Raw genomic sequence first — 26,163 nt, 5'->3', positions numbered from 1 at the left:
CCCACCCTGCTTGCCACGATGAGCTAAAGTCACTCAGGTCATTTATTTCTATCAAATCTGATTCATTCTTTAGGAGAGGCAGGCTTCTAGTGAGCATGTGAGAGTTACAGATTGCGTTCTTGTTTTCAGGTCCACATGACCTGACATCTGCCATGTTTTCATCCAAATGGAGACATCCATCTTTAACATGTTAATCCCATAATCACTTTCTCTTTTTCTCTCTCTCCCTTTTCCTCTCCCCCTCACTCTTATCTCTAGTGTCACAGAGATCCAGGGGAAATAAAAGGTTATCTTAACCCGCTGTCAGATAGCAGTGTGTCACAGAGCTCAGCGAAACCTTCAGGCAACCATAATAAACAAAGAAAGAAAGGTCTTCACCAAACCTCCATAAGACGCTCGCTCGGCTCAGCTGGGAGACACCAACTCCCCAGTTTCTCCCCAGACTGGTGTTGAGGGAGCCAGTGGAGTAGGATGGGGAGTGTTAGTGTGAGAGGGTGAAAAATATTTGTGAGTTGGTCTGATGGGGGGATTCAGAAGGCTTAACAGTTGACAGACGACACCCGCAGGGAATCTGTGCCGTGCCGACCTTGAGAAAGAAATGGAGAAACTAGAGAACGAGGGAATGAGACAGAGAGCGAGAGACTGATTGTTATTCAACTTAGCAATGCAGGGATTTCTCTGCTATGTTGTGCTTTAACATCAGGCCCCAGGAGCAAGAAAAGAAGAAAGAGGAGAGGAGAGTTTGGCGTTTATTAGCAGCCAGGCTCAGACATGCAAGGTCTGCGCTTGTGTCCTGATCGACAGGAAGGTCAGTCTGAGAGCCAGAGGGAGAATGTGTCCTGTGTGTGAAGTTATCTGGGTCGAGTGGGGCAGATTTTACCTTCATTGCTGGAACGAGGGAATTCTAGCCAGTTCTGATAAGCCATGCAATCATTATTTTCATGTTATATCCGATAACCAGTAAATAGCCAAGTTCTATACTATACTATCTTTCAAAAGATTATTTTAAAAGTAAATTACATCTTAAAATATATTAACAATATATTAGTTAAAATGAGTTATTTTACATTTTTATAATATTTCACAGTATTACTGTTTTTACTATATTTTTGATCAAAAACAAATGTAGCCTTAGTGAGCAGAAGAGACTTCTTTCAAAAGCATTAAAAAACTATTTAAAAATCATACAGACCCCAAACCTTTGAAGTGTTATTATTTCAAATAAATAAATTAAAGCACAAAAAACTAAAATCAGTCATTTCTAATGCTTCATTATAATGTACAGTGTAAAAAAATAGAAATTAAAGGTACACTGTAACTTTTGGCCCTCTAGCAGTTAAAAAACCAAAGATGTCAACCTTTCTCACTCGTTGTGATATTATATTATATTATATTATATTATATTATATTATATTATATTATATTATATTATTTTATTTTATTTTATATTATATTATATTATATTATATTATATTATATTATATTATATTATATTATATTATATTATATTATATTATATTATATTAGCAAGATCAATGGCAAGTCCATTGCATTTTATAATGTTATATTATATTATTGTTTTATAATATAATCGATGGCAAGTCCCGACCATGAAAGAAAAACAAGAATGTGGGTTTACATGTACATATGCAGCAAATGTTTAGATGTTGCCTGACACAATTGCTTGACTAGCATGCAGAATTTGAGAACGTCATGGTGAATTAATGAGTCAAAGCAATGACAGAGTGATAGACACACATGTAAACACTGTCTGGCACGCATTAAACGAAAGCACGCTCATGCAGGCATATAATAGCCCCCTGTTAGCATATTAATAGTCTCGCTTTGCCAGACTTTTGACTGGCTGAAGTTTGGACCACTTTGCAGATTATTGTGGCATGACATAAAGAGGCCGTCTATCTGACGTGTTTCGGGTAAACCTGAATAATAAGGGATCCATTAACATTAGTTATCATTAATTAAGATTAATAAATGCTGTAGAAGTATTGCTCAATGTTAGTTTCAACATTTACTTTTTTATGTTAACATTTGTTAGTGCACTTTGACCTAACATGAATAAACAATGAACAATTGCATTTTATTAACAAACACTGACAAAGATTAATAAATGCTGTAAGAAATATATTGATCATTATTAGTTTATGTCAGCTAATCCATTAATGTTAAAGGGGTCATGACATGGATTTTTTTTTATCATTCTAATATATTCCTTTAGGTTTACTTGTAATGTTAATAAAGTTTTTTGCACAAAAAAAAAATATGTGAAAAAACTATTATTCTGACCCTCAGTCTGAAATGATCCGTTTTAAGGCGTTGCTCCTTTAAGGCTAGTCAGTAAACGGCCACTGTTATGATTGGTTAACGTCAATATATAGGAAACAGTATCAACGCACATGAGTGTTGCACATTAATAAGTGTTTTAAGAACATTATCCATATAAAATGGCCTATCTTTTTTCTTTTGCGTTTTATTTGTAGCTGATTTGTGCTGTGTCTGGTCTGTTCTGTGTACATGGTGTTAAAAGTTGATGGTATTTTATATAATGTACAGCACCTTGGTCAACAATTGTTGTTTTTAATAGTGCTATATAAAATAAAGTTGAGTTGAGTTACAGACAAAGCAAAACAAACGTTCATTCACTCTTTCATTTTTCTTGTTATCGATGTCAGAACTGTCAGAAACTGATCTCGTATCTGTATACTGAATCAGTGTAGACAGCATCAGTGATTATAATGGGTTCTTTTAGCTTTTGACGTGACGCTCACATCCAGTGTAGGTGAATGACCCCTGTTAAGCGACTGAACGCCAGTGGCCTATGATGTGATGTTTAACTACTGATTAAAGGAAGTCATGCAAATGTGTTTGCGGTCACAGATCCTGCAACATATCTAAACGAGGCGTTTTTGGAACTTGACTAAACAAATGCCTTGTTTATGAGGAGGACGTTTCAAGCTCTAAAACTTGCAAGATGTTTTAATGGTACAAAGATCTCTTGTAAAAAGATCAAGGCAAATGTGATTTCTCATGTCATGACCTCTTTAACAAAGACCTTATTATAAAGTGTTAACATGATAAGTAAGTGAATCTGAAGAATAATGGTAGTGCATAAAATCCCCAAGAAATTAGCGAGAAATGTGTGACTTTCAAATATTTGAATATCTTTCACATAATTGAATCCACAAACTTTGCCAAATCCATTAATTATTTTTTCCCTCAGCAGAACTCATCACACTGTAACATAATTTCACTTGGCGCCACTATTGCTTTCATTCTGTGTTTTATTAGACTCCCACATCCACACTTGTCACCTCTGTGCTCGCTTACCGAGTTTCATATTATTACTCAAACTACAGACAGAGCGATGTTTAAAAAAAAACATAACACTTAACAGCTGTATGTCAGATTGTGTTTCCATCTATTTTCCACCTGCTTGCTTTTTTTCACCTTCTCCGTCTCACTCAGTGAGATTTCAACACCCATTCTACCCTGGATGGTACCTGCTAACATCACACGCGGACGTGCCCTGGGCTACACTCGTTTACACGCCATTGTTTAGCTGCTCACGCTGAGATGCTGGTGTTAAAGCGCATGCCAGAGGGACATGCTTGAGTGACTTTTTTTGGGGAAGGGGAATTTTTTCAGTATCTTTTGCGCTCACAGGCAATAGAGGAAAGAGAGAACAGATGTTAGCGGCCGCTGCTTTAAATAAAAACACATCTCTGTTGTCTTTCAGGATAAAGTCTGTGGAGAAGGAGGATCTGCAAGCGTTGTGGAGCGAACAGACCGCCACCATAGAGAGGTACAACCATAAGAAGGAAAAATCACACAGTTGTGCTTCGATTTACCAAGATATCAAAGTCTGAAACCAAAAGCAGAGATTTCAATATGAACTAAATGTATGTTTTTATATATACTATATACAGCAATAATAACCAACAGCAGCAGCGTAGCAGAACTACTCCACCAAGACCGTCATATCCATTACCATGCTAACTATATGATAGATAGATAAATTAATTGTAACTTTAAAATAAATAATTCATTTATAAATTACCCGTAACCAATCTATACAGGTGGAGCTGGGGAAGGTGGAGGGTTTCAGAGAAAACTTCTACAACAAACCCTGAACAACTAGTCAAATGTTGAGCAGCAAGCTCATTGGCTCAGATGAGAAAGGAACCAATCAGCTTGTGGTTGTAGTTAACAATGTAATTGTCAGCCGGTTGCGTTAGCCTGCTCCATCTACACAGTTTCATGATATTTAAACTATGATAATTGCTATCCACATTTATGTCAAACATCATCAAAATTTAAACTTGTCAAAACAATGACAGGGCAACCTCGATAAATAATAGTTTTCTCTTGGAAGAGAAAAACAGTAGTTTCTCAGATACACACAAATACTGAACTCAATCACCAGGAAGTTATAAATAGAAGTATGTCAGGCATCTTTGGTCACATTTTGTCTGTTTTGATTGATGTCATGGTCCACTAAACAGTGCAAAACCATGAACTATTGTGTATTTGTTTGACTAGGATGTGATTATGTGTTTGTCCATGTAAAAGTGTGGTGAGTGTGTGTTTATGTGTGGCAGAGACAGAGTTTGTTAGTGTCTGTCAGTCATCTGCAAGCGTCTCAGTGGATTGATGCACATTCCTGCCTGTGGTTTGAAGTGCTGTGTGCTGTTTGTCACGAGTCTGTGATGGAGAGAGGACGACACGCAGATAAAGAAAAGCTGAAAAGACCTAAAAGCTTTTCACAGAGTGACCTTTGACATAAAGACACACTGGCAAATACCACAAAACCCATTACAGGCATCAATCGTAATACAACACCTCATCATTTGGACTGTTTCTACAGCATGGATAGAAGAAAAGTTAAATCTCATTTGATACATTTTTTTGTGCCTAGTACTCCAAAAGCAGGATAAAGAACAGAAGATGAGAGAAAGCGGACCTGATGAAAGAGAGACCTGATGCCTTTGAGCTTAGAAAGTGGCACGTATGTGCGTGATGATCTGTGTTTCGAGGTCTTACACCCTCCTCCTCCTCTCCATACATCACAGCTCTGTTTCAGACCGAGTGATATTATATAGATATTAAATTCTGTAATGTGTCAGCAGGCTTAAGCTGCGTGTGAAGCTCCCACTCACAGGGCTTCGGGTTTCAAAGTTCCCCGCACCTCACACACACGCATACACACACTTCACATCTCGGTTTTCAAAGCCCCTTTAATTTTCACCATCCCATTGGAGCCACGATATCTGCAAAGTAGACTCATATGTCACAGGCGCTAATGATTTATTCCGATGACAGATATCAGACTGAATCTATTTTAAATCCGACCTCTGTCATCTTTAACCACTGTTCTCACTCTTCCATACTCAAAAAGTATGGAAGCTTGAGTCCGTAACACCCATAGAGAAGCCCATGTGCTCCCCACATTGCTTTCATTTCGCATTTAGCTTTATAGCGAACATATGTTAAGCTTCAGCATTTTCTTAATTGTTTAGGCATTCCAAAGAAGCCAGTGTGTACTTTGGGAAAATGTTTTATCCACGTGATTCAGGCATACAAAAAAAATCCACAGATGTGAGCGTTCCTGTGGGATGGCGCTTATCTTTTAAGGACACCGGCTCAGATCTAAGGCCATACCACTTCCCACCCCGTTTTTTGGCTGCCTGGTTCCTCTTAGAAGGGCCAGAAGAGATCTTCCGTCTTATGGAGGAAACTGTCTGATCTTTAAGTGATAACTGTTGCTCATGGGAAGTGTGTCATTATCACACCTTTTCCCAAAGTGTCTTCCTCAATCAGCGGGAGAGGAGGCTGGAGGCCAACAGATAAGATCGGCTGTGTTTGGGAATTTCCTAGTTTTGTCCTGCAGGGAAAAGATAAACAAAGAGAGATAAAGGGAGAGAAATAGAAATGTGACGGTTTCTCCAGGACGTCCTTCTTCAGGCAGGTAAAGGATTTTTGTACATTTTTTTCAGTGTGTGATAATTGTGAAGGAGACCCTTCCACCTCAATTTCATGTCATACATCATACATATGCCTATTCACTATGCACTGCAGGATTGTACCATTGGAGTTTCAGGGCCGGTTTTCTACATTTCTAGGACACTAGTTGTTTTGTGACAGCGCCACCTACCAAATTGGATGTCTTTGGTACTAACAACTTATAGGGCCAGATTTACTAAATTTACAAATTAGAGTGAGAGTGCAATTCCAGGGTAGAAAAAAGGAAAATGGCAGAGTGGAAAGTTCTGCGTGTGATCCACTGATCATTTCCATAATGACCAACACAATCTACCAAGAGCAGCGCAAATTAGCATCTGGTTTAAGACATACTTTTATTGGGCGTTAAATGATGGTGCAAATACCAGTGCATTGATGAGCGCAAACCTTAGTAAATCACCTTGCATGATTCATTTTAATACTTTCCTCCTATACATTTTACAGACCCTAATGATTTTGTAAGATCTCTTTAAGAGTTTGTGTGTGGATGAACACAAAACCTATAGTTAGACGTCTACCTAGATAGCATTTATACGTATCATATGCGTGCTCGTTAGGCAGAGGTAGGTATTAACCAAGTGACTTTTTCTGCAATTACATGGTTTCACCAGTAGGTGGCTGTGACTTGTCTTTGAGTTAGTCATTGAATAATTTTTTCAACCAATTCATTCAAACACTGATTCATTCACAAGCCAAATAAGTGACTGTTGTAATGAACCAGACATTAAATTAAATCATATCATTCATTTAATCTGATTAATTCAAACAAGACTGGAGTAATGATGCTGAATATTCAGCTTTGCATGACAGAAATAAATTACATTTTAAAATATATTCAAATAGATAACAGTTATTTTAAATATTTCACAATATTACAGTTTTTACTGTATTTTTGATTAAATAAATGCAGCCTTGGTGAGCAGAAGAGACTTTCAAAAACATTAAAAAATCTTTACTTTTTGAACAGTAGTGTATTTCATTCAGTACTAAAACATATAGATACAAATAATTCCATCTACTAATTATTTGACGCATTATTAGTGTGTGCTAAGTATTGTTTGTGCTCAGGTATCGTGTTTGCATAGCGACTTGTACCAATGCCAGCTCTATTCAGGAATCAGCTGTGAATATTAGCACATGGTGACTTAGTTAACTTAGAAGCCTGCTAGGATAACCAGTTTACTAGCATCCAAAACTCAACATGTACTGGTCATTTCAGCACGGTATGATGTATGTAGGCAGTATGCAGTGAAGCAAGACTCGTGGTTTCAGAACAAAGCTATTTATTTTGTGTGTTCAGATATCTAGCTTTTACGTGGTTGTAAACGGTTGCATGTGTCGTGATTTCAGTGTGTTCACGCTTTCCCCCGAAGGCTGTCCCGAGACCTGAGGGAGGAGGAGGAGAGCCGGTTGTCATGTCAACGACGATGCGAGTCCATGAAGGAGCAGCTGTTGGCGTGGCAACAGAAAGAGGAGGAGGTAACCCGGAGACTGGAGCGTGCGGAGGACGAGATGAAGGACCTGAGAGTTGCCCAGTCCACTTTACAGCAGGAGAGGTCTGTTAGACAAACACACTCGCTAGTCAGTCACACTCCACAGCAGGAGAGAAGAAATAAAGTGTTGCTTGCGACACAAATACGTTTTTATTCAGCCACACTGTACAGCTTTGTTTCTCTTTCCGTGTTGCATCCCTCCATCATCCCACCTGCTCCTCTCAATAGACTGTCGACACGTCGGGACCTGTAGGATATGACTCAGTGTTTGCGAACCTGTTTCCTCTCTATCTGTCTTCATTTACACTGGTAAAACAAACCAACGAAAGCTGTTATGCAGAAGCTGTGCTCCAACTAAAGCTGTGCGGTACTGGAATATTACCAGGATTAAGGGGTGTTATTAGGCATGATGTGAGGCAGAATTAGAGCTGGTTCACACAGAACGCGTTTTCCGGTTAAAAACGTGAGACGCAGGGCAATTGAATGGGAAAAAACGCAAGGTCTAAAGATGATTTTTATTTTTTATTTTTATTTTTTTAAAGTTGAACTTCTTTTAACTTGAGCAGGCGCTAATCTAGTCTGTGTGAACGACCCAGAACGTTTATGCACTCCACTGCGCTGCTTTTCCATTGTTTTTCTATATAAGCATGCCATAGACAGATTGGCCGCTGTGCTTGTGTCTCACGCCTGACACGTCATTCGATCAAAAAAAGTTAAACTTAAAAAATGTGTCTTTACACCATCTTTTATCTTGCATTTTGAAATACACACAATTCCACTGCACTTATTATCCATTGTTTCCACTGCTTTTTTAATATGTGCTTGACTGACATGGTTGACTATTGCGACGATCGCGCACGACACATCGTTCTTAAAACGTGACACCAAGGTAAAAGAAGTAAAATTACAGAAGATGCTTTATTGTCAACAACAGCAATAGTGTAGGGGTAAGGTGCAACTCGCTCTCCTCCCTTTTCCCAACATATATCAGATCAGAAAGGCATTTATTGTCAATAAAAATGAAGAAAATACTCGAAAAGTGGAAATAAAGTGTCTAACGTGTAATTAATAATAACGTGTTTATCGTTTAGGGTTAGAGGCTTGTGTAGGGAAGGCTTTAATATCCCAATATGGCAACATCCATTTAATAATTTTAATAAAAATAATCATTTACACTCTGTTATTATTGCATACCGTTTAATGTACAACAACCCTGAGATGCAAATAATATCTGCCTCTATTTTATAAGTATAAATAGCAGCCAACTACCATTTACACTTATTGAAAAGAAAATAGTTCTACTGCTATTTTTACAGTGTCATCTATCGCTATTTAAACTTAGTGTAAATAGCAGCTGCCAAAAGTATTTCAACTTTCTAAAAATGCATCTTTCCCAGTGCACTTTTCTACTTCTGTCTTTAAATTAAAAAAACGCATTCTGTGCGAATGGCCCCTCAGAGATGTATAGGTCCCCAAACCCCTCTTCTCCTCCTCTTCTATTTGATCTTCTATTGTTCTTCCCACCTGTTCATCAGGGTAATTGCAAGTCAATTCACATCTGTCTTCTCCTTTATTAGGGCCTGATTGTATCAATGGCCACCTGTGTCTTGAGTTTCTGTTTTTCTCTCTGTTAGTGGGCTTTTGTTGCGTCCCAGCTGTTTGTGTGTTTGGATGTCTGATGTTGTTTGCATACACTCCTCTGTCCCTGAGGTCTACCTGTCTGTTAGCAACCAACATCACAGCCTTGTCTTCACTGTCTTTTGCTTAGTGTTGTGTTATGTTCGTCCTCAACGGTTTACACCTCAGCTGTTGCGTCGGCTAATGGTCTTGTTGCCATGCCACTCACTTCTCACATGTTGATGTCCAGGCTTGTCAGATCATGGTGTTGGGTGGATGCTATGGAATTGCTAGGGCATTTTGTGCGGTTGCTAAGGCATCGGCAATTATTCAGATCTGTGCAAGAAAATATCTGATCAGCTCGTTGGTCATTGTCGAGAACAACTAGAACCTGTCACAGCAAGCATCACTATGTTTTATGAATGTTTTCAGTTGCAGTATGCAGTGTATTCTACTAGTAGTTGTCTACTCGTGCCTGACGTTCTTGTATGCTACAGCAAAGTCTCCTTCTCAAAAATGTGTGTCACTTGGTCAAGTGCTATTCAACACCGTTCATTTTAAGCTCAGGGCAAACACTTGCTTTTCTAAAGATGTATTGATCTAATCATTGAGCAGTAAGACATGGGCTTTGTTCGACAGGCTCATACTTGTGCTGCAGGTGAGGTGGGGTCAGATGTCGCAGGTGTTTGAGTAATGAGATGGAAATGAGTGCTTAAGCTGTCATCCTCTGAGAAACAGTGGTGTCAGACTCAGGCCAGAATAACAAAATAATTTAAATAGCTTGAATGTAACTCTACACCCTTGCCTCATTTAGTATACGTGGTTCTATGAATATGCAAATGAGCCCCGCCTCCACTCACTCAGCTCAGAGATCCACTCGTTGACGATCACACGTTGATCTGATTGGTTACAAGGTAGTTTGTGACGTCAGAAACACCAGCGATTTTGGTCTTTGTTTCACTGCAGTTTTAAGGAGAAAAAACTCAGCAATGGTGTTGACTTATGAATTTGTGTATGGTTTGTCTTAAAGCATATTAAAAACACCACAGAGACATATAAACAACGTTAAAAAAGCTTGATTTTTAAAAAAATATATTTTCACCACAGGGGGACATTAATGTTGTTAGCTGAGGCCATCTTCTTGTTGTATTGTGTTAGTTTAGCAGAATCATCTCCTGAAGTCTATTGCTGCAGATATAGATTCATACTGTACATGCGTCTAACTACGGTTGCAGATGCTTCGTCAACTTTGACGGACAGCTTTGACCATTCCAATATGGCGGACAGCTTATGCATAGCGGTCCATAGAAACAGCTGCTAATGAGGAATCTCTCTCTCTCTCTCTCTCTATATATATATATATATATATATATATATATATATTAGGGCTGTGGGAATTAACTCGTTAATCTTTGCGATTAATTTGAGATGTTTAATGCATTTAAAAAAAATAACGCAGCACTTTTTTTTTTTGCCTCATTTTGCCATTTTAGATTTTTGGCCGAAAGAGAAAAAAGGCAGAAAAAATGCCGCCCCGCTCCTCCGTGTTCGGCGATCATGGCGATATATTATATTATATTTTATATATATATATGTATATATGTATGTTCAACAACCCAAAAAATGGCAATTCAACTTGTTCAAACGGTGGAAAAAAAAGAGCCAACCAACTGCGACGGTGTTACTGATCCGACAAAACCCGATGAAGTGCCGTCTGTCGGTGCAGTGTGAATTGGCTTTTAGATTCAGTGCGGGGAAAATTCAGGAAGCAGTAATAATCATAAATACCAGCAGTAAAAAGTGAGTCTAGACTTACAGTAGACATGCACAATCATTATAGCCTTTCTTTTGATTCCAGTTAAACTGAGTAGTTTTTGTATTATGTTTGAGTTTGATTCTAAGCGGGGGTGTTTTGTCTGGGGAATAGAGAGGCAGTGCAGCCTTAAGACAATTTTCTCATAGAAATCCTAAAGAGTGGTGTGAATGTGAAGGGGGTAATGACAAAAAAACACACATCAAACGACAGTGGATTAAGAAAAACAAGAAGAGCGAACTGTGCCTTCCTTCAGACGTCCACCACACACACACCACTGTTTCTGAGGCATTGTGGGAAGGAAGAATAAACACTTTGTTAAAGTGCAAAGAAGTTAACAGAATGTCCTGACCGTGTGCTTGAACTGTGCGTGCTGTTTCAGTTCAGAGGAACAAGCGCTGAGGAAGCACACTTAAAAGCATGCGCCTTGTGTTCTCACACATATTCACAGTCTTACAATAGCAGGGTTCTGCTGTAACCACGCTTTGCCAATTATCACAGTCCCCGCTCGTGCCTTTCAGAGCAGATTCTGACCCCTGTTCTGCTCTATAGAGGACATTTTGTCCCTCAACTCTCTATTCTCGCCCACCAAACAACTACTGCTTCAGCCTTTTTATAAGCTCTGAGTCATAAGAACAAACCTCTCTTTCATGCATCCGCATAGATCACAATGGCACTGTTGATGTTTTTCATAGACTCTGAGAGTAACACTTCACTTCTGGTCTCCCACACGCACAGCTCAGGGTCATACAACCACAATCACCAAACCCCGGACAACAACAAAACACACTTCAGAGAGTGCGAGAGGCAGGAAGATGACGCCATCACTTTTAGGCCTTTTAATAGATCGTTCAAAAGTTTGGCGTCAGTAAGGTATTTTTAAAAAATTAATAGTTTTATTTAGCAAGGATGCTGTTATTTTGTCCACCCTATTCATCACAGCTGCTTTGTTTAACATTTTGTGACGTCAGAAACACCAAACATGTTTTTGAGGCTGTCTTTGGTTCACTGCAGTTTTAAAGGGATATTTCACTGCTTGAAAGATGAATGTGTATTTAAATTGGGTCATTTGTGTAGTAGAAATGTGAATTTATTTTAGAAGTTGGTGCCTTCTAGACTGAGAAAAGCCAGAAAATGTATTTTTGGCTCATGTGGATGAAAGACAACAACTCCCAGAATGCACTTGCTTCGCTGCCCTACGAGGCCACTCCCAAGCCACGCCTACCGGTTACAGAGGGCAGTATCAGAAGAAATGATACAGCTAGGCTACTAGTCGACTGGAAACTGAAAAGACGCTGTTTTATCGTGAGATCCCCCTATGGGTGGGTTGAACACATGTGGGACGAGCTCCTCCTATTGGCTGGAGTCTCTCGCCTCTGGACAAAAAAGCCTCTGATGCTAAATGACGATTTTTGCGTCATCGGAGGTTTTTTTTCCAGACACACAATCCAGAAATCTCTCGTCTCAGGGGGACATGAGGGAGGGAAGCACGGTCATGCGAAAATACTACCAGGTTTCTACTGGTACAAAGCTTAATGCTAATCGGTGAAGTATCCCTTTAAGGAGAAAATACTCAGCAATGGTGTCGACTTATGAATTTACACACGGTTTGTCTTAAAGCATATTAAAAACACCACATAGACATATAAACAACATTAAAAGCTTGATTTTCACCACAGAGGGACTTGTGGTGAAACTAAATGTTTTCAAATAGAGATGGTGGTAAAAATGGGATGGGAGAAAAAAATGTATTTCATTGCTTTTGCGTTCTCTCACAAAAGTTTTCTGTTTCCCTGAGAATCTTTGTGTTCCCTTGCAAAACTTTTGTGTTCTTTGCGTGCGAACGCAAAGTTTCTGGGGGAACGCAAAACTTTTGTTGAGAACGCAAAAGCACTGACATAATTTTTCCTCCCATCTCATATTTTTTTCTTTCACCATGTCCCTTTAGCGGCTCGTGACATTCACTATGGTGTTATCAAACAACACCAAATACAATCTGAAAAATGTGTTATAAAGAGGACAACACTGAAGCCTTTACCTGTTTTTATAATGTAAAATTCACATTACGTGCCAAATGCTTAATTTTTATCCCTCATGCCTGTGAGCAGTTACACATTTAGTAATGGTGACCATTAGCAAAGCTGCATGGAAAATCCTAGTTACGCTAATCTTCTCTCAGAACTTTTTTGTCATGTGCTTTTTTTTCCTCTTTCCTTCCAACTTCTTCCATTTTCAGAGCATTTGCTTTCTATCTGCCACTCCGATATTTTTCCATTGATTTGATTACACAAGTGCAGTGAAGTGTGGACATTCCAGACTGGGCTTATTTAACACTTGTGTTCCTGAGAGCCACTTCTTCCAGACATCCCCCATTATAGGCCATCTCTCTGGAGAGCCATCACACAAGTGCTGTCAGAGAGCTGCCTGTCTGTCAGTCCCCGTACAGCCTCACGGCACGTAAACCCCTAGACCGGCGAGATGAAACATTCCCTCTCTCTAAGGGTGGAAAAAATGAGAAAGAATACGCCTGGAATCTTTTGTGTGAGCGCCTCTGTCTCGGGGGAATTATGGCAACATCCATTAACACATACTATAGGGTGAATCAAAGCTATTTTCAGTGCATTATACTCATATTTAAGGTCTAAAATATCCTGAAAGTCACATTCAAGGCACGTTTTAACTGAGAGGATATAGGTATGTAGGAATGCTGGTATGTGGAGATCTGTTTTTGAGGACTTTGATGTTTCTCCTGAGCTGTTTATGTTTGTTTTCGTGTGTGTCTCAGTCTTCACCAATCCAGGATGGAAGTAGTCTGTCTATAAAGTTGCAGTTTCCGTCTCGTGGGAGGAATGTTTGAGCCACAGAGGAATGTGCTGTAAAAATGGAATTTGTGCCAAACTGTCTGTCTGTCTAGTCACCAGCGTTCCTCAAATCCCCGCTGTCTGTCTCGGCTAATAGCAGAAGAGCTTTTCAGAGGCGCCCAGAAGCACGGTTTGATGAGTCAAACTATAATCACGGTTTAAAAATGACGACAAACAGGAAGAGAGAAGCATCTTGGGCCATGTCTGCTGTCTGTACATGACAACATATCCTGTTCTTTATCTTTATCCTTATTTACATTTAAAGTAGTCCTTAAATGATTATATTAAGACTTTGTATCTTTAATATTCATCTATTCCTATATTCCTCTATTCCTTTTATTCCTCTTATATTTTATTTATACGTTACTTTTTAAAAGTTTTGGGTGAGTAATATTGTGTTGTTGTTTTTTTTTGATCGAAAGAAGCCTTTTGCTCACAAAAGCTGCATTTATATGATTAAAAACACAGTAAAAACAGTAATATTGTGAAATATGATTACAATTTGGTAATTTATTCCTGTGATCAAAGCTGAATTTTCAGCATCGTTACTCCAGTCTCACATGATCCTTCAGAAATCGTTATATTATGTTAATTTGCTGCTCAATAAACATTTATGATTATTATCTATGTTAAAAACAGTTTACCTGCTTCATATTTTAGATAGAATGTTCAGAAGAATCTTTGTAAAAGAACAATGTAAAAGTATTTTCTGTCAATTGAATGCATCCTTGCTAAATAAAAGTATTAATAAATCTGACTAACCTGAAACTTTTGAATGGCAGTGTATGTTTTTATACTTATAATTATGTATTTTCTCTTATATTTCTATTGGAAAACTACGGAGCCCCTAAAGGGACATGGTGAAGAAAAAAAAAGAAAAAAACAAGATTATTTGGTAATGTTTTTGCGTTCTCTTGCAAATGTTTTGCGTTCCCCCGAGAAACGTTGTGTTCACTCGCTAAAAACACAAAAGGTTTGATAGGGAATGCAAAGATTTTGCGAGCGCAAAGTTTCTCGGGGAAAACACAAAACACAAAACAATTGACTTATGATTTTTTTTTTTTTTTTTTACAATTCTACATTTATTTCCACCACCATGCCTTTAGGTGCTTCATAAAAAAAAGTCGAAAAAGACCCATACAATTTTTGGTAACACTTTATTTTACAGTGTCCTTGTTACATATGTTACATGTACTTACCATAGTAATAACAGTAAATGATGCATAATTACATGCAACTAACCCTCAACCAAATCCTAACCCTACCCTAACCCTATAGTAAGTACATGTAGTTGCTTAATATTACTCAGTACTTAAATATATAATTACACTGTAACAATGACACCTTAAAATAAAGTGTAACCCAATTTTTATTTATTTGCATTATGCTGTTTATATTTGGGGGCTGAAAAACAGGATATGGCGCAGATTAAAAACATCTCTGATATGAAAGCTAATAGATAACAACTTGTTTTGCAGATGTTTTCAGCTGTTTTTCTCCAGCATATGTATGTGTAGCTGACCTGCTTGCCTGTGTTCAGTGTGAATGTCTTCAGCTGGGATCAGCAGTTGTTGTGAAATACTCATTACTCCGTCTGACTTTGTTGGCCATGCTTTACGGCCAATTCTCCATTTCCTTTGTAACATTTTCTCTTCATCCCTGAGGCTCCGGACCAACATTAGTCATAGTTTTATATAAGAAGGTTTTATGACGTGACAATTAACAAAAATAACAATTATGCTTCCATAACAACTGTATCAAAATATTCTTGCTGGTAAATCATAGTAAATGTGTCACGTGACTCTTTGAAGTCTTGTGCAGTCGTTTAATTAAAACACCTTGTGTTGTAATAGCCTAATACAGTATGTCTCCTCTGTCTTGTAATATTAAACAGATCAATCATGTCGTAGTGGTTTTAGATGACTCGAGTCCTGGCAGGTATAACAGCCTGAGTCAGAATTAGACATTTGTTAATGATTTGCTCAGTGATGTTAAATGCATTTATGATATCCAATGTGTTCAGATGATTTATATGGTTGGTGAATTCACTGAAGACTTTTCACAGGGAGGAGTTGAGAAGAAGTCATGTGGGAGAACTGGAGAGACTGGAGGAGAGCTTGAGAATAAGGCTGAAAGCTGCAGAAGAGCACAGTTCAAAGGTGAGCTCACAAAATACAAATAAAACCTGTTAGAGGAGATGAGATCAATTCCCTCTAATGATTTATGATGGGTAATTTGTTCATAATACATTGTTTCCGTCATTTACAATATCAGAAGGACAGCATGGCCTGTGCACTATTCTGAAGTTTCACATTTTCACAATTCACAACTTTCACATCATTGGACTTGTAGTTGGAGAATAACTTAACATGGAGAGATGGGGTAAAGTAATAATTACCAGAGCTTCTCAGTGATTTTAGTCCCGTCCGAATGTGCATCTCAGTGATCATTACGGACAATGCGACTTTTACCTTCATTAAAAAGGTCTGGAAGAATGACCTCAGGTAATACTAATCCCGTGCGAATAGACCTGCTGTAAATATGTATGTAAATATTTCATCATTTCCTGTTTAAAAGTAGTTTTCCGCGTTTTTTCAAGTATGGAGACGCTTGAAAAAGCATCAGTTGCGTTCTAGACGCTGGGACGAGTCTGTGGCAAAACTCAAGTGTTTCACACACACCATTCAGATCAGAGAGAAGATCGACAGCACTTGTTAGAGGCACGAAACATCTTTTAGCGTTAGTGCCTATTACCAAAACAATCCAATCTGAAGTTAATTAATACATCGTTCGACCGGACATAACTGTTTTATATATATAAATATAGGTGATATGTGTTTGCACACGTGATATCAGGAAGCAGCGTAATTCACACATGATGACAGGAGTGACGGCGATGCGCAAATCGAGTTACTCTCCCACTTCTGCTAGTTTTACTGAGATCTCTTATCCCGTGCGAATTGGCCATTAATATTACAGACGTCCTGTGGTAAAATTGCATTACTCCATCTACCCTTGTAAAGATCCCGTCCGAATAGGGCTTTAGCCTCAGTCTCAGACGTCACACCCTCGTCGGCTGAACGTCTGATGCATAAGACACATTAAATGAGAAAGACTTTCGAAGTCGTCATCTGATTGATTAAAATCTTCATTTCCTGGAGAAGTGTGTGTCGCGTTCTTTAACAGTCCGCCTGGAAAAACAGTCGCTGTGAAGCCAAACCCCCTCATGGAAGAAGAAAGCCGTCATGTTTACAGCTGTGACGATGAGCACCATTGTTGCAGGAAACTTACACAACATTCTTGAATTAATAATTTATTAGTTGCATGCTGTTATCTGTTATCATAGGGACATCGACTTTACATGTCCTCAGACGTCATTAGCCAATGAAAGCTGTCCAGATCTTCTGCCGTCAGTCTGAAGTTCTGGATACACGAAACTAAGCTCTCAGAGACCCCTTGTGAGTTTACTAGACTTTACTGGGGAATTATACAGTTACAGAGCGCCAGAGGAGGCCATGGTGATGGAAAAAGTATGAGAAGAAATACATTATTCACTAACATTTGACAACCAGAACATGAAAACCTGTCTTCATTTTGATCATTATATCTATTGTTTCATCCTTTAAAATCTAACAGACTTCTGTTGTGTGAAATGTTTTGCTTGACAAATGTGCTTTGTTCTGTGTTTATTTATATATTTCGAATAAATGCCACTTGTTTATTTATGTATGCCTTTGGGCCCAATGTATCAAACTTTTACTGGATATATTCCCTTTGAACACTGAAGACACAAATATAGTGTTTTTATTCCGTCCATAGCGTCGCTATCCTGGAGAACTACAGGCACATTTTCTTTCTTTTCCTTCTGTCTGAAGTTCAGTTTAGTTTTTTTTTAGTTTTTTATTATTATTTGAGTTTCATTGATTTTTTTTTTTTGTGGGTTGAGGTCTGCCCTTAGCATGCTAGTATTAAGAGGAATGCCGCTTGATTTAGTGCAAATTACATTAAAGACCCGCCGGTTTCCTGCCGTTAACACAGACATGCTAGTCTAGTGTCTAGTGGAAGTGGTCTCTTACTGACACACACACACACACACGTCTGGTTTACTATCTTTGTGGGGACTCTCCATAGGCATAATGATTTTTATAATGTACAAACTGTATATTATCTCGCCTTACACTAACCCTACCGCTAAACCTGCCCATCACACACACACACACACACATTCTTGTACATCTATCTTTATGAGGACATTCATTGACACAATGCAATCTCTAGCCGCTTACCCTAACCTTACCCATCACAACTAAGTGCCTAACCCGACCCCTGACCCTAAACCGACCCTTAACCTCATTATAACTTTATCCTTAAAACCAAGTCTTGACCCTCAAACAGGCCTTTAAAGGCTCTCAGAAAGTGAGGACCGGCCAAAATGTCCTCACTTTACTCTCTTTGTCCTCACTCCAGTGGTCTAAAACTCAAACTGGTCCTCACAAAGATAGTTGTACAAGTCAAGTACGCACACACACACACACACTGACACAGACCCTGTTGTTTTCTCTCACACGCACACTGTCTGCACTGTGGGCTCCATGAAAAGCCTGGTGACCTTGGTCATGCATGAATACTAAAAATACATGGCATGCCAGCATCACCCTCTTTGCTGTTTGTAATTGCTCTAACCTTTTTATTCAGCTGCTGACAGTTCAGTATTTCAAAACCCACAGTTGGTGAAAAATCCTAGTGTTTGATATGAAGCGTATGGTCACTGAAAGACTACACAGACAGCTTTATTTGCCTTCCTCCCACCACAGCAAACCATAATGAAAGGAGATGAAATGGATCTCATAGCCATTTTGTCCTGTTAGCTGTTTTACTCTTCAGTTTTTAAAGACAAATAAACATTGTGTTATTCCCTCCACATGTAAATAAGCCAGAAGGTGATGCAAGTGTGCAGGTGTTCGGGGGATTTGCATGGGGCTTCCTATTTGGTTATGCATTATGATGTCAGTTTTTAATTTTTATTGTTTGTCCTTTTTGTCTATTTGGAGTGTTGTTTTACTATTATTTATATACTATTATAGCATTTATTCATATTTTAAATGAGCTTTCAGTAATTTTATCTGCTTCAGTATTTTTATTTAGCTTAAATCTATTGTTTAAGTTTTAGTTTTTTCAGTTTAATAGTAATTTTAGTACTTCAACTAAAGGCAACACTTATTATTTTCCTTGCTAAGTTTAAGTTTTTCATCTAATATTTATATTGTATTTTATTTCAGACTAATTTGAATTAATGAAAACTACTTTTTGTGTTGTGGCTGAAATATAGTACATTTGGTGTAATTAATAAATTCATTAGACTGAAGTTTGTGACATCTGTCAGAGAGTTTGAACTCTGCCCAGATGAAGAATAGTAAAGATGAGTCTTTTATAGATGTTTCCTCTCGGTTAAAGCACACTCTTCACATACATGTCAAAGAGAGAATGTTAACAGGGAAAAGAAAACACTCTGAAACACGCTACAAATCAAAGTGGAAGTAAACACATTCTAATAAAACAGCAGTCAGCAGCAGAGCGGCCATCTTTCTCTTTGCGCGAGCATTCACTGTAAGAACAGCACACATACAATAACGTACGCCATAGAAGAAGTCATCTTAAAGGCATATCAACATTCATGTCATGAACACTACTTAACACTAGGTGGCCGTTACAAGTTCAATTTATGGGTCAAGTGCACCAATAATATTCTGATTCTTAGGAGATCTTCTAAACTTTATTTGACCTCATCCCTTATTTAACCCGCAGATGGAGGCTTTACTCCAGCAGAAACAGGCTGAGCTGGACGAACAGCTGAAACAGCAGAAGATGGAGTTAAGAAGAGACGCTGAAACTGAACTGGACATCCAAAGACAGAAAAACCAGGAGCTGCAAAACAAATACCAGAGCGAAAACCAGCAACTGCAAAACAAGGTACAACTGGCTGACCTCTGATCTTCAAGCGTTGATCATGGTTCAGTGCCATCAGATTAGTAAAGCAGTTTTGTTTTCCAAAATATTTCACATTTAGCTTTGCCTTTAATATATTGTGTGTGTGTGTGTGTGTGTGTGTGTATATATATATATATATATATATATATATATATATACAGTACCAGTCAAAAGTTTGGAAACACTACTATTTTTAATGCTTTTGCAAGAAGTCTCTTATGCTCATCAAGCCTGCAGTTAAAAAAAAACAAAAAACAAAAAAACAGTAATATTATGAAATATTATTACAATTTAAAATAATGGTTCTCTTTTTTAATATATTTTAAAATGTAATTTATTTTTGTGATGCAAAGCTGAATTTTCATCAGCAAGTACTCCAGTCTTTGGTGTCTTATGATCCTTCAGAAATCATTCTAATATGATGATTTGATACTCAGTTATTATCAATGATGGAAACAGTTGTGCTGTTTAATATATTTTTTTGGAATACTTTTTTCAGGATTCATTGATGAATAAAACGTTAACAGCATTTATTCATAAAAACAGCATTTATTCAAAATAAAAACATTTCTAACAATATAAATCGTTACCATCACCTTTTATCAATTTAACGCATTCTTGTTGAATTAAAGTACTAATTTCTTTAAAAAAAATAGTTATTGTTCCCAAACTTTTGAATGGTAGTGTATATTGTTACAAAAGATTTCTATTCTAAATAAATACAGTTCTTTTTAACTTTTTATTCATCAAATAATCCTGAAAAAAGTATCTCAGGTTATAAAAAAAATATTAAGCAGCACAACTGTTTCCAACATTGATCATAAATCAGCATATTAGAATGATTTCTGAAGGATCATAAGACACCAAAGACTGGAGTACTTGCTGATGAAAATTCAGCTTTGCATCACAAAAATAAATTACATTTTAAAGTATATTAAAAAAGAGAACCATTATTTTAAATTGTAATAATATTTCATAATATTACTGTTTTTTTTGTTGTTTTTTTTGTTTTTTTAACTGCAGGCTTGATGAGCATAAGAGACTTCTTTCAAAAACATTAAAAATAGTAACGTTTCCAAACTTTTGACTGGTACTGTATATATATTCATGTTGTCTTCATATATATATAAACTATTTAGAGGAGTTTGCATCATCTTGGACATTCTTATTTGACCCTTTGATCTTAATTTGAGGAGAAAGAAAAACATGTTTGACTTGCTTGGACGGTTGAATATGAGACTCAACTCAACGCTCTGTTTCCCACTGGACTAATTAATTTACCCTCTGATGCATGAGTTATTAAACCACAAAGAAAACAAATATCAAAGTTTTGTTTTACTGCACTTCAAAACAAGAATAGAATCATTCCCAGCTGCCCTCCAACATGCTGTCATCTGACCTTTGCAATAGAAGATAAGGATCAATGTTGATATAATATATTATGGTTTAATATATATGTTATGTAATGTAATATAAAAATTGTCAATAGACAGAGGTAAGTGGCGGTTGATTGACATTAGACTTTTAATTTTACAGCACTTTACCCCCCCCCCCCCCCTCACACACACACATACACACACACACACACACACACACACACACACACACACAGCTCCCTGTGTCTGTTTCCATGTCTTTCTCTCTGAAAGTGTTTGGGTTTTGTCTCACACCTCTCCTTTGTTCATGGCCATAAATTATGTCTGATCACTGTCTGTCCGGTGGAGCCTGATACACCCAGTGTGTGTGTGTGTGTGTGTGTGTCCAGAGTAAGATCGGTGGAGGCAGGTCTACTGGTCCAGAAGTGATGTTGAGAGCTTTTGTCTTTCTGCATGCCACAGATGAGGAGTTGCTGATCACGGACAACATGGGGAGGGGATTTGGGAGTGAGGGGGTCGTTTTGTAATGTTAAACTTTTTAAAATATTTTCTTCTGCTCACCAAGGCTGCATTGATTTTATAAATAACACAGTAAAACTTTAATATTGTGAAATATTATTACAATTTAAAATAGCTGTTTTTTATATGAATTTCTTTTAAAGTGTAATTTATTCAAAGCTGAATTTTCAGCATCATTACTCCAGTCTTCAGTGTCACATGATCCTTCAGAAATCATTCTAATATGATGATTTAGTGCTCAGTTATTATCAATTATCGCTTAGATATTAATAGTGGTACTTAATATTATCATCAATATTGAAAATAGTTTTTGCTGCTTAATATTTTTGTGGAAACTGAAAAGTTTTTTTTATATATAAATAGAAAAAGAATAGCAATATAATTATAGTTATCGTCCGTGGTGTGAACAGGCCTTTATTTATAGAAACGCAGACAGCGTAATTAGTCACAGTCATCAGCACAAATGTTTTTTGGTGTGTTTTTTTGCAAACTATATTTGTCTGTCCCTCCCTCTAGATTCCCGCTCTGGTTCGTTCAGCCACACAGGAGCTCCAGGAGGAGTTGGCTGTGCTTCAGAAGCGCCTTCGTGAACAGGAGGAGCAGATTCGTGAGAGCGCCACCCAGAGGCAGAAGCAGACACTGCAGGAGCAGAGGACAAGAGAGACACAGATGCAGAACACACACCAGCTCAACATCATACAGAAGCTCAGAGAAGAGAGGGACGTCCTGGAGGAAGAGGTGAGGCACATCTCTACACTGACACGAGTTTGAGGAGGCTCATCGACTCACGTGTCCACAAATGGATTTAACAGACTGCACATTTACACCAGTCTGAGAACTTCATAGGGAGAGCTAGCTGCTATATAGTTTCTACATGGACAAATTCATGCTGCGAAATGATCGTTTCACTTCAACATCACCCATGAGTTACAATTAAAAGGGCGCTTTTTAAGGAAAGAATTTTAGGGATTACATGTTAAAGTCTTTTAAGCAGCACAACATCAATAATTTCAACATTGATAACAATAATACATGTTTCTTAAGGCCCAAACCAGCGTATTAGAATGTGACTCTGAAGACTGGAGTAATGATGGTGAAAACACAGCTTTGCCATCACAGGAATTATAATAGATGTTAATTTATAATAAAATTTTACTGTAGTTTGATCAAATAAATGCTGCCTTGGTGAGCATGAGAGACTTTTTTCACAAAAATAAATTAAAAACCTTACAGAGCCAAAACTTATGCATTTAACTTTAACATTTCATGTTTTATGAAGAACTGTGGATTCAAGGGTTCATAGCGGATTTTTAAAAATAATTTTAAGATCTTCCTTGAGGTTCACTTATAATGCACAAACACAAACACACACACACACACACATATATATATGGATATATGGAATATATATATGGAAAATAGTTATAAAACTTGCAGGATGGTACAAAGACCTCGTATTTGTCAAAAGATGAAGGCAAATTTGGTTTCTCATGATGTCATGACCCCTTTAAACAATAGTACATTTATGAATTTATACGTTGCACATTTTTAGTTCACAATAACTAATGCAGTAACTAATGTGAATCTTATTATAAAATTACCAAATGTCACCAAATGAAGCTGGAATGAGTTCTTCCTCCGGCCAGTTGGACCTTCCCCTTGCGGCACAAGAAAATAAGCAATATAAAGTGTGAATCTTGAAGTTTTTAATATGAATTGGACATGATTGTATGTAATTGAAGTTTGGATATTGTATTTTTTACTTGATAAGCCACATTGAAGCAAAATTGATTTATCTGATTTTAAATGGCTTTTTACTGACCCCAAGGGGCAAAAAAGTGAAGAGCAAGAACTCTGACACAATTCAGATACCGCTTACACGCAGCAGACCATTAATAATGAAGGCTAATAATAAATGGAGATACTAACAAAACAACCCGCTTGTGCTCATAACTGATGTACCGAGAGGGTCGGCAAACCGATCAGTTATATCATGCTGCAAAAAATGTTAAGCAAGCATGTCTAGACTCAGCACACAGACCGAGGAGAGAACGGGAATAAATGTCCAGCACCAAAATAAGAAACAGCAGAGGTGACATGAGCATGCGTGAGAGTGTGTGAGAGATGAGCGAATCCTTCTCGTCAGAGAGAGAGAGAGAGAGAGAGAGTGTATTTGGGGCAGTGTTCTGTTGACACGCATGCCTGCGTCTCCAGGGGGCGTCTGTGGTTTCAGTCACGACACTCTTGTCAGTTCTCTCATATTCTCCCACTCTGACTCTAAAAACCCTTTCCTTCAACCCCCCCCCCCCTCCCCCCTCCCCCTCCCCCTCCCCCCCTCTCTCTCTCTCTCTCCTGCGTGTCTCGCCAGTTCATCTAGTTCAAGGTGCCGTGACGTGAATTTCACAGCTGACACACTCTTTTATGTGGCCCAGAGCGCAGCGTCTCTCTCTCTCTCTCTCTCTCTCTCTCTCTCATCTCCCTCCCCGCTTAGAAAGCAAATGGCTTTCTTTTGTGGGAAAGATTTCACTGCATTTTAAGAATCCATTAAAGCTATCCAAGATCTGACTGTGATATAAAATCGATACCTAAGGGCATTTAACGCTTCACCTTTCATAAGAAGCACCTTCTTGATGTTCTTTTCCCTTCCTCCCCCTCTCGCTCTCTCTTTTTCTTTCATCTCGTCTTTGAACTGTGCCTGCGCTCTTCAGAGGCATCTGAGATATTTTCAGACTTTGGTTGATATTTTTGAGGATTTATGAGGTTGTTGCTGGTTCAAGAGCAGGAGAGGGAAGTGGGAAGGACTGCGGCTCTGTTTCTAAATGAAGTTAGCTGCCTACCTAGGCAGTGTTTTAAGACATCATAGACATGCTTTCGGCACACCAGCTGTTCTAAGATAAGAGACCCTGCCGAGATACTCAATTTTGGCCAAATTTAAAGGCATTGTTTTTATCTGTAGCCGACAGGCCAATCACAGCCATGAGTGAAACAATTCATTCAAGATGGCAGATGAGAGATAATTAAATCTAATTAGAAAATTACCAATTTTACTCACTATTTCTATGTGCTATGCATTTATAGGCTTATCAGATGTTGCATCTTTAACTTAGCAAAATGCTAATGTCGTTTTTTTTAACTATTTAAAACTAATATTTAGTATTTATTTTCAGAAGTAATGGTTACAATTTACAGTATGTGTGCACTAATATAAATAAATAAATACACAGTGCTATGCATAAGTTTAGACACCCATGCTAAAGTTGACTAAAAAGAGGAATAAAAAATCATCTTTTGGAAATTGAACTTAATGCCTTCATTAAAAAAATTAGGAAAAATCCAACCTTTAAGAACACCAATTTTCTTTGTGAATGAATAATGTATCGTAAATAAATAAATGTTCTTCCTTAAAATACAGGGTGCATAAGTTTGGACACCCCTATGTTAAATTCCCATAGAGGCAGGCAGATTTTTATTTGTAAAGGCCAGTTACTTCATGGATCCAGGATAATATGCATCCTGATAAAGTTCCCTTGGCCTTTGGGATTAAAATAGCCCCACATCATCACATAGCCTTCACCATACCTAGAGATTGGCATGGGGTACTTTCCATAAGATCATCTCTCAATGCAAATCAAACTAGCTATTAGGCTAACTGAAATAAAACCATGCCAATCTCTAGGTATGGTGAAGGCTATGTGATGATGTGGGGCTATTTTAATCCCAAATAGGCCGCTGTACGTGAGCTGTATCGTTCAGTTTCGTTCCGACAAACGGGGCACTACTTTTTCTTTTGCTCAATATGTTCAACGTTAATAAAAGGTATCCAAGCAAAAAGTTCTCCACGCATTATCCTGCAGTTAATGAGAAAAGTGTAATTTATTGGCGCACTATATTGACTGCGTATTGAGACATATAAAACTGTTGAGCTAGATTTTCAACCAATCAGCATCGAAAATGTAAGTAGGTCAGAGCCGAAATCAAGCCAATATCACTACGCACATGTAAACATGGAGGAGGACGTAAGCAGCGCATCTTCATCTGATAGCGGCGATCAAGCTCGATTAACACCCATAAAGTGTATTCTTCATGTCGGAAAAGATGGTGGGAAAGGTCCGCAGCCCTTTACTGAAGTCCGATGGGAAAAAATTAAGCAATGTGTGTAGGAATGGCTCAAAACGTCAGACACTACGGAGCTAACGTTAGCTATTGCTAATAAACATGTTGCCCTCCTGGACAAACCGGTCTCTGATGTCCCAACAACTACGGGTTTCACCCGGCCTGCTATCAGCGTTTTATAGACAAAAAACGCTTGACTTGTGTGTATGTGTGTGATGGGTAGGTTTAGGGGTCGGGTTAGTGTGTGTGTGTGTGTGTGTGAGAAAGAGAGAGAGATGGGTAGGTTTAGGGGTCGGGTTAGTGTGTGTGTGTGTGTGTGTGTGTGTGTGTGTGTGTGTGAGAGAGAG

General features: G+C 38.1%; 1 protein-coding gene across 1 annotated transcript in view; it reads left to right on the top strand.

The window, feature by feature from the left end:
• lekr1 (Leucine-, glutamate- and lysine-rich protein 1) overlaps positions 1 to 26,163 on the top strand; it is a 101,185-nt gene that overhangs the window by 62,781 nt on the left and 12,241 nt on the right. Inside the window, exons 8-12 of the mRNA XM_084124157.1 lie at positions 3,755 to 3,820; positions 7,410 to 7,592; positions 15,886 to 15,979; positions 19,626 to 19,790; positions 22,220 to 22,441. Coding sequence (XP_083980283.1) covers positions 3,755 to 3,820; positions 7,410 to 7,592; positions 15,886 to 15,979; positions 19,626 to 19,790; positions 22,220 to 22,441 — 730 coding nt within the window. The remainder of the gene's footprint in view (positions 1 to 3,754; positions 3,821 to 7,409; positions 7,593 to 15,885; positions 15,980 to 19,625; positions 19,791 to 22,219; positions 22,442 to 26,163) is intronic.

This window comes from Abramis brama, assembly GCF_963993115.1.
Source record: "Abramis brama genome assembly, chromosome: 9".
Classification (NCBI taxonomy): domain Eukaryota; kingdom Metazoa; phylum Chordata; class Actinopteri; order Cypriniformes; family Leuciscidae; genus Abramis; species Abramis brama.
Note: the sequence above shows the minus strand (reverse complement) of the source record. Positions and strands in the feature narration are given on the sequence as shown.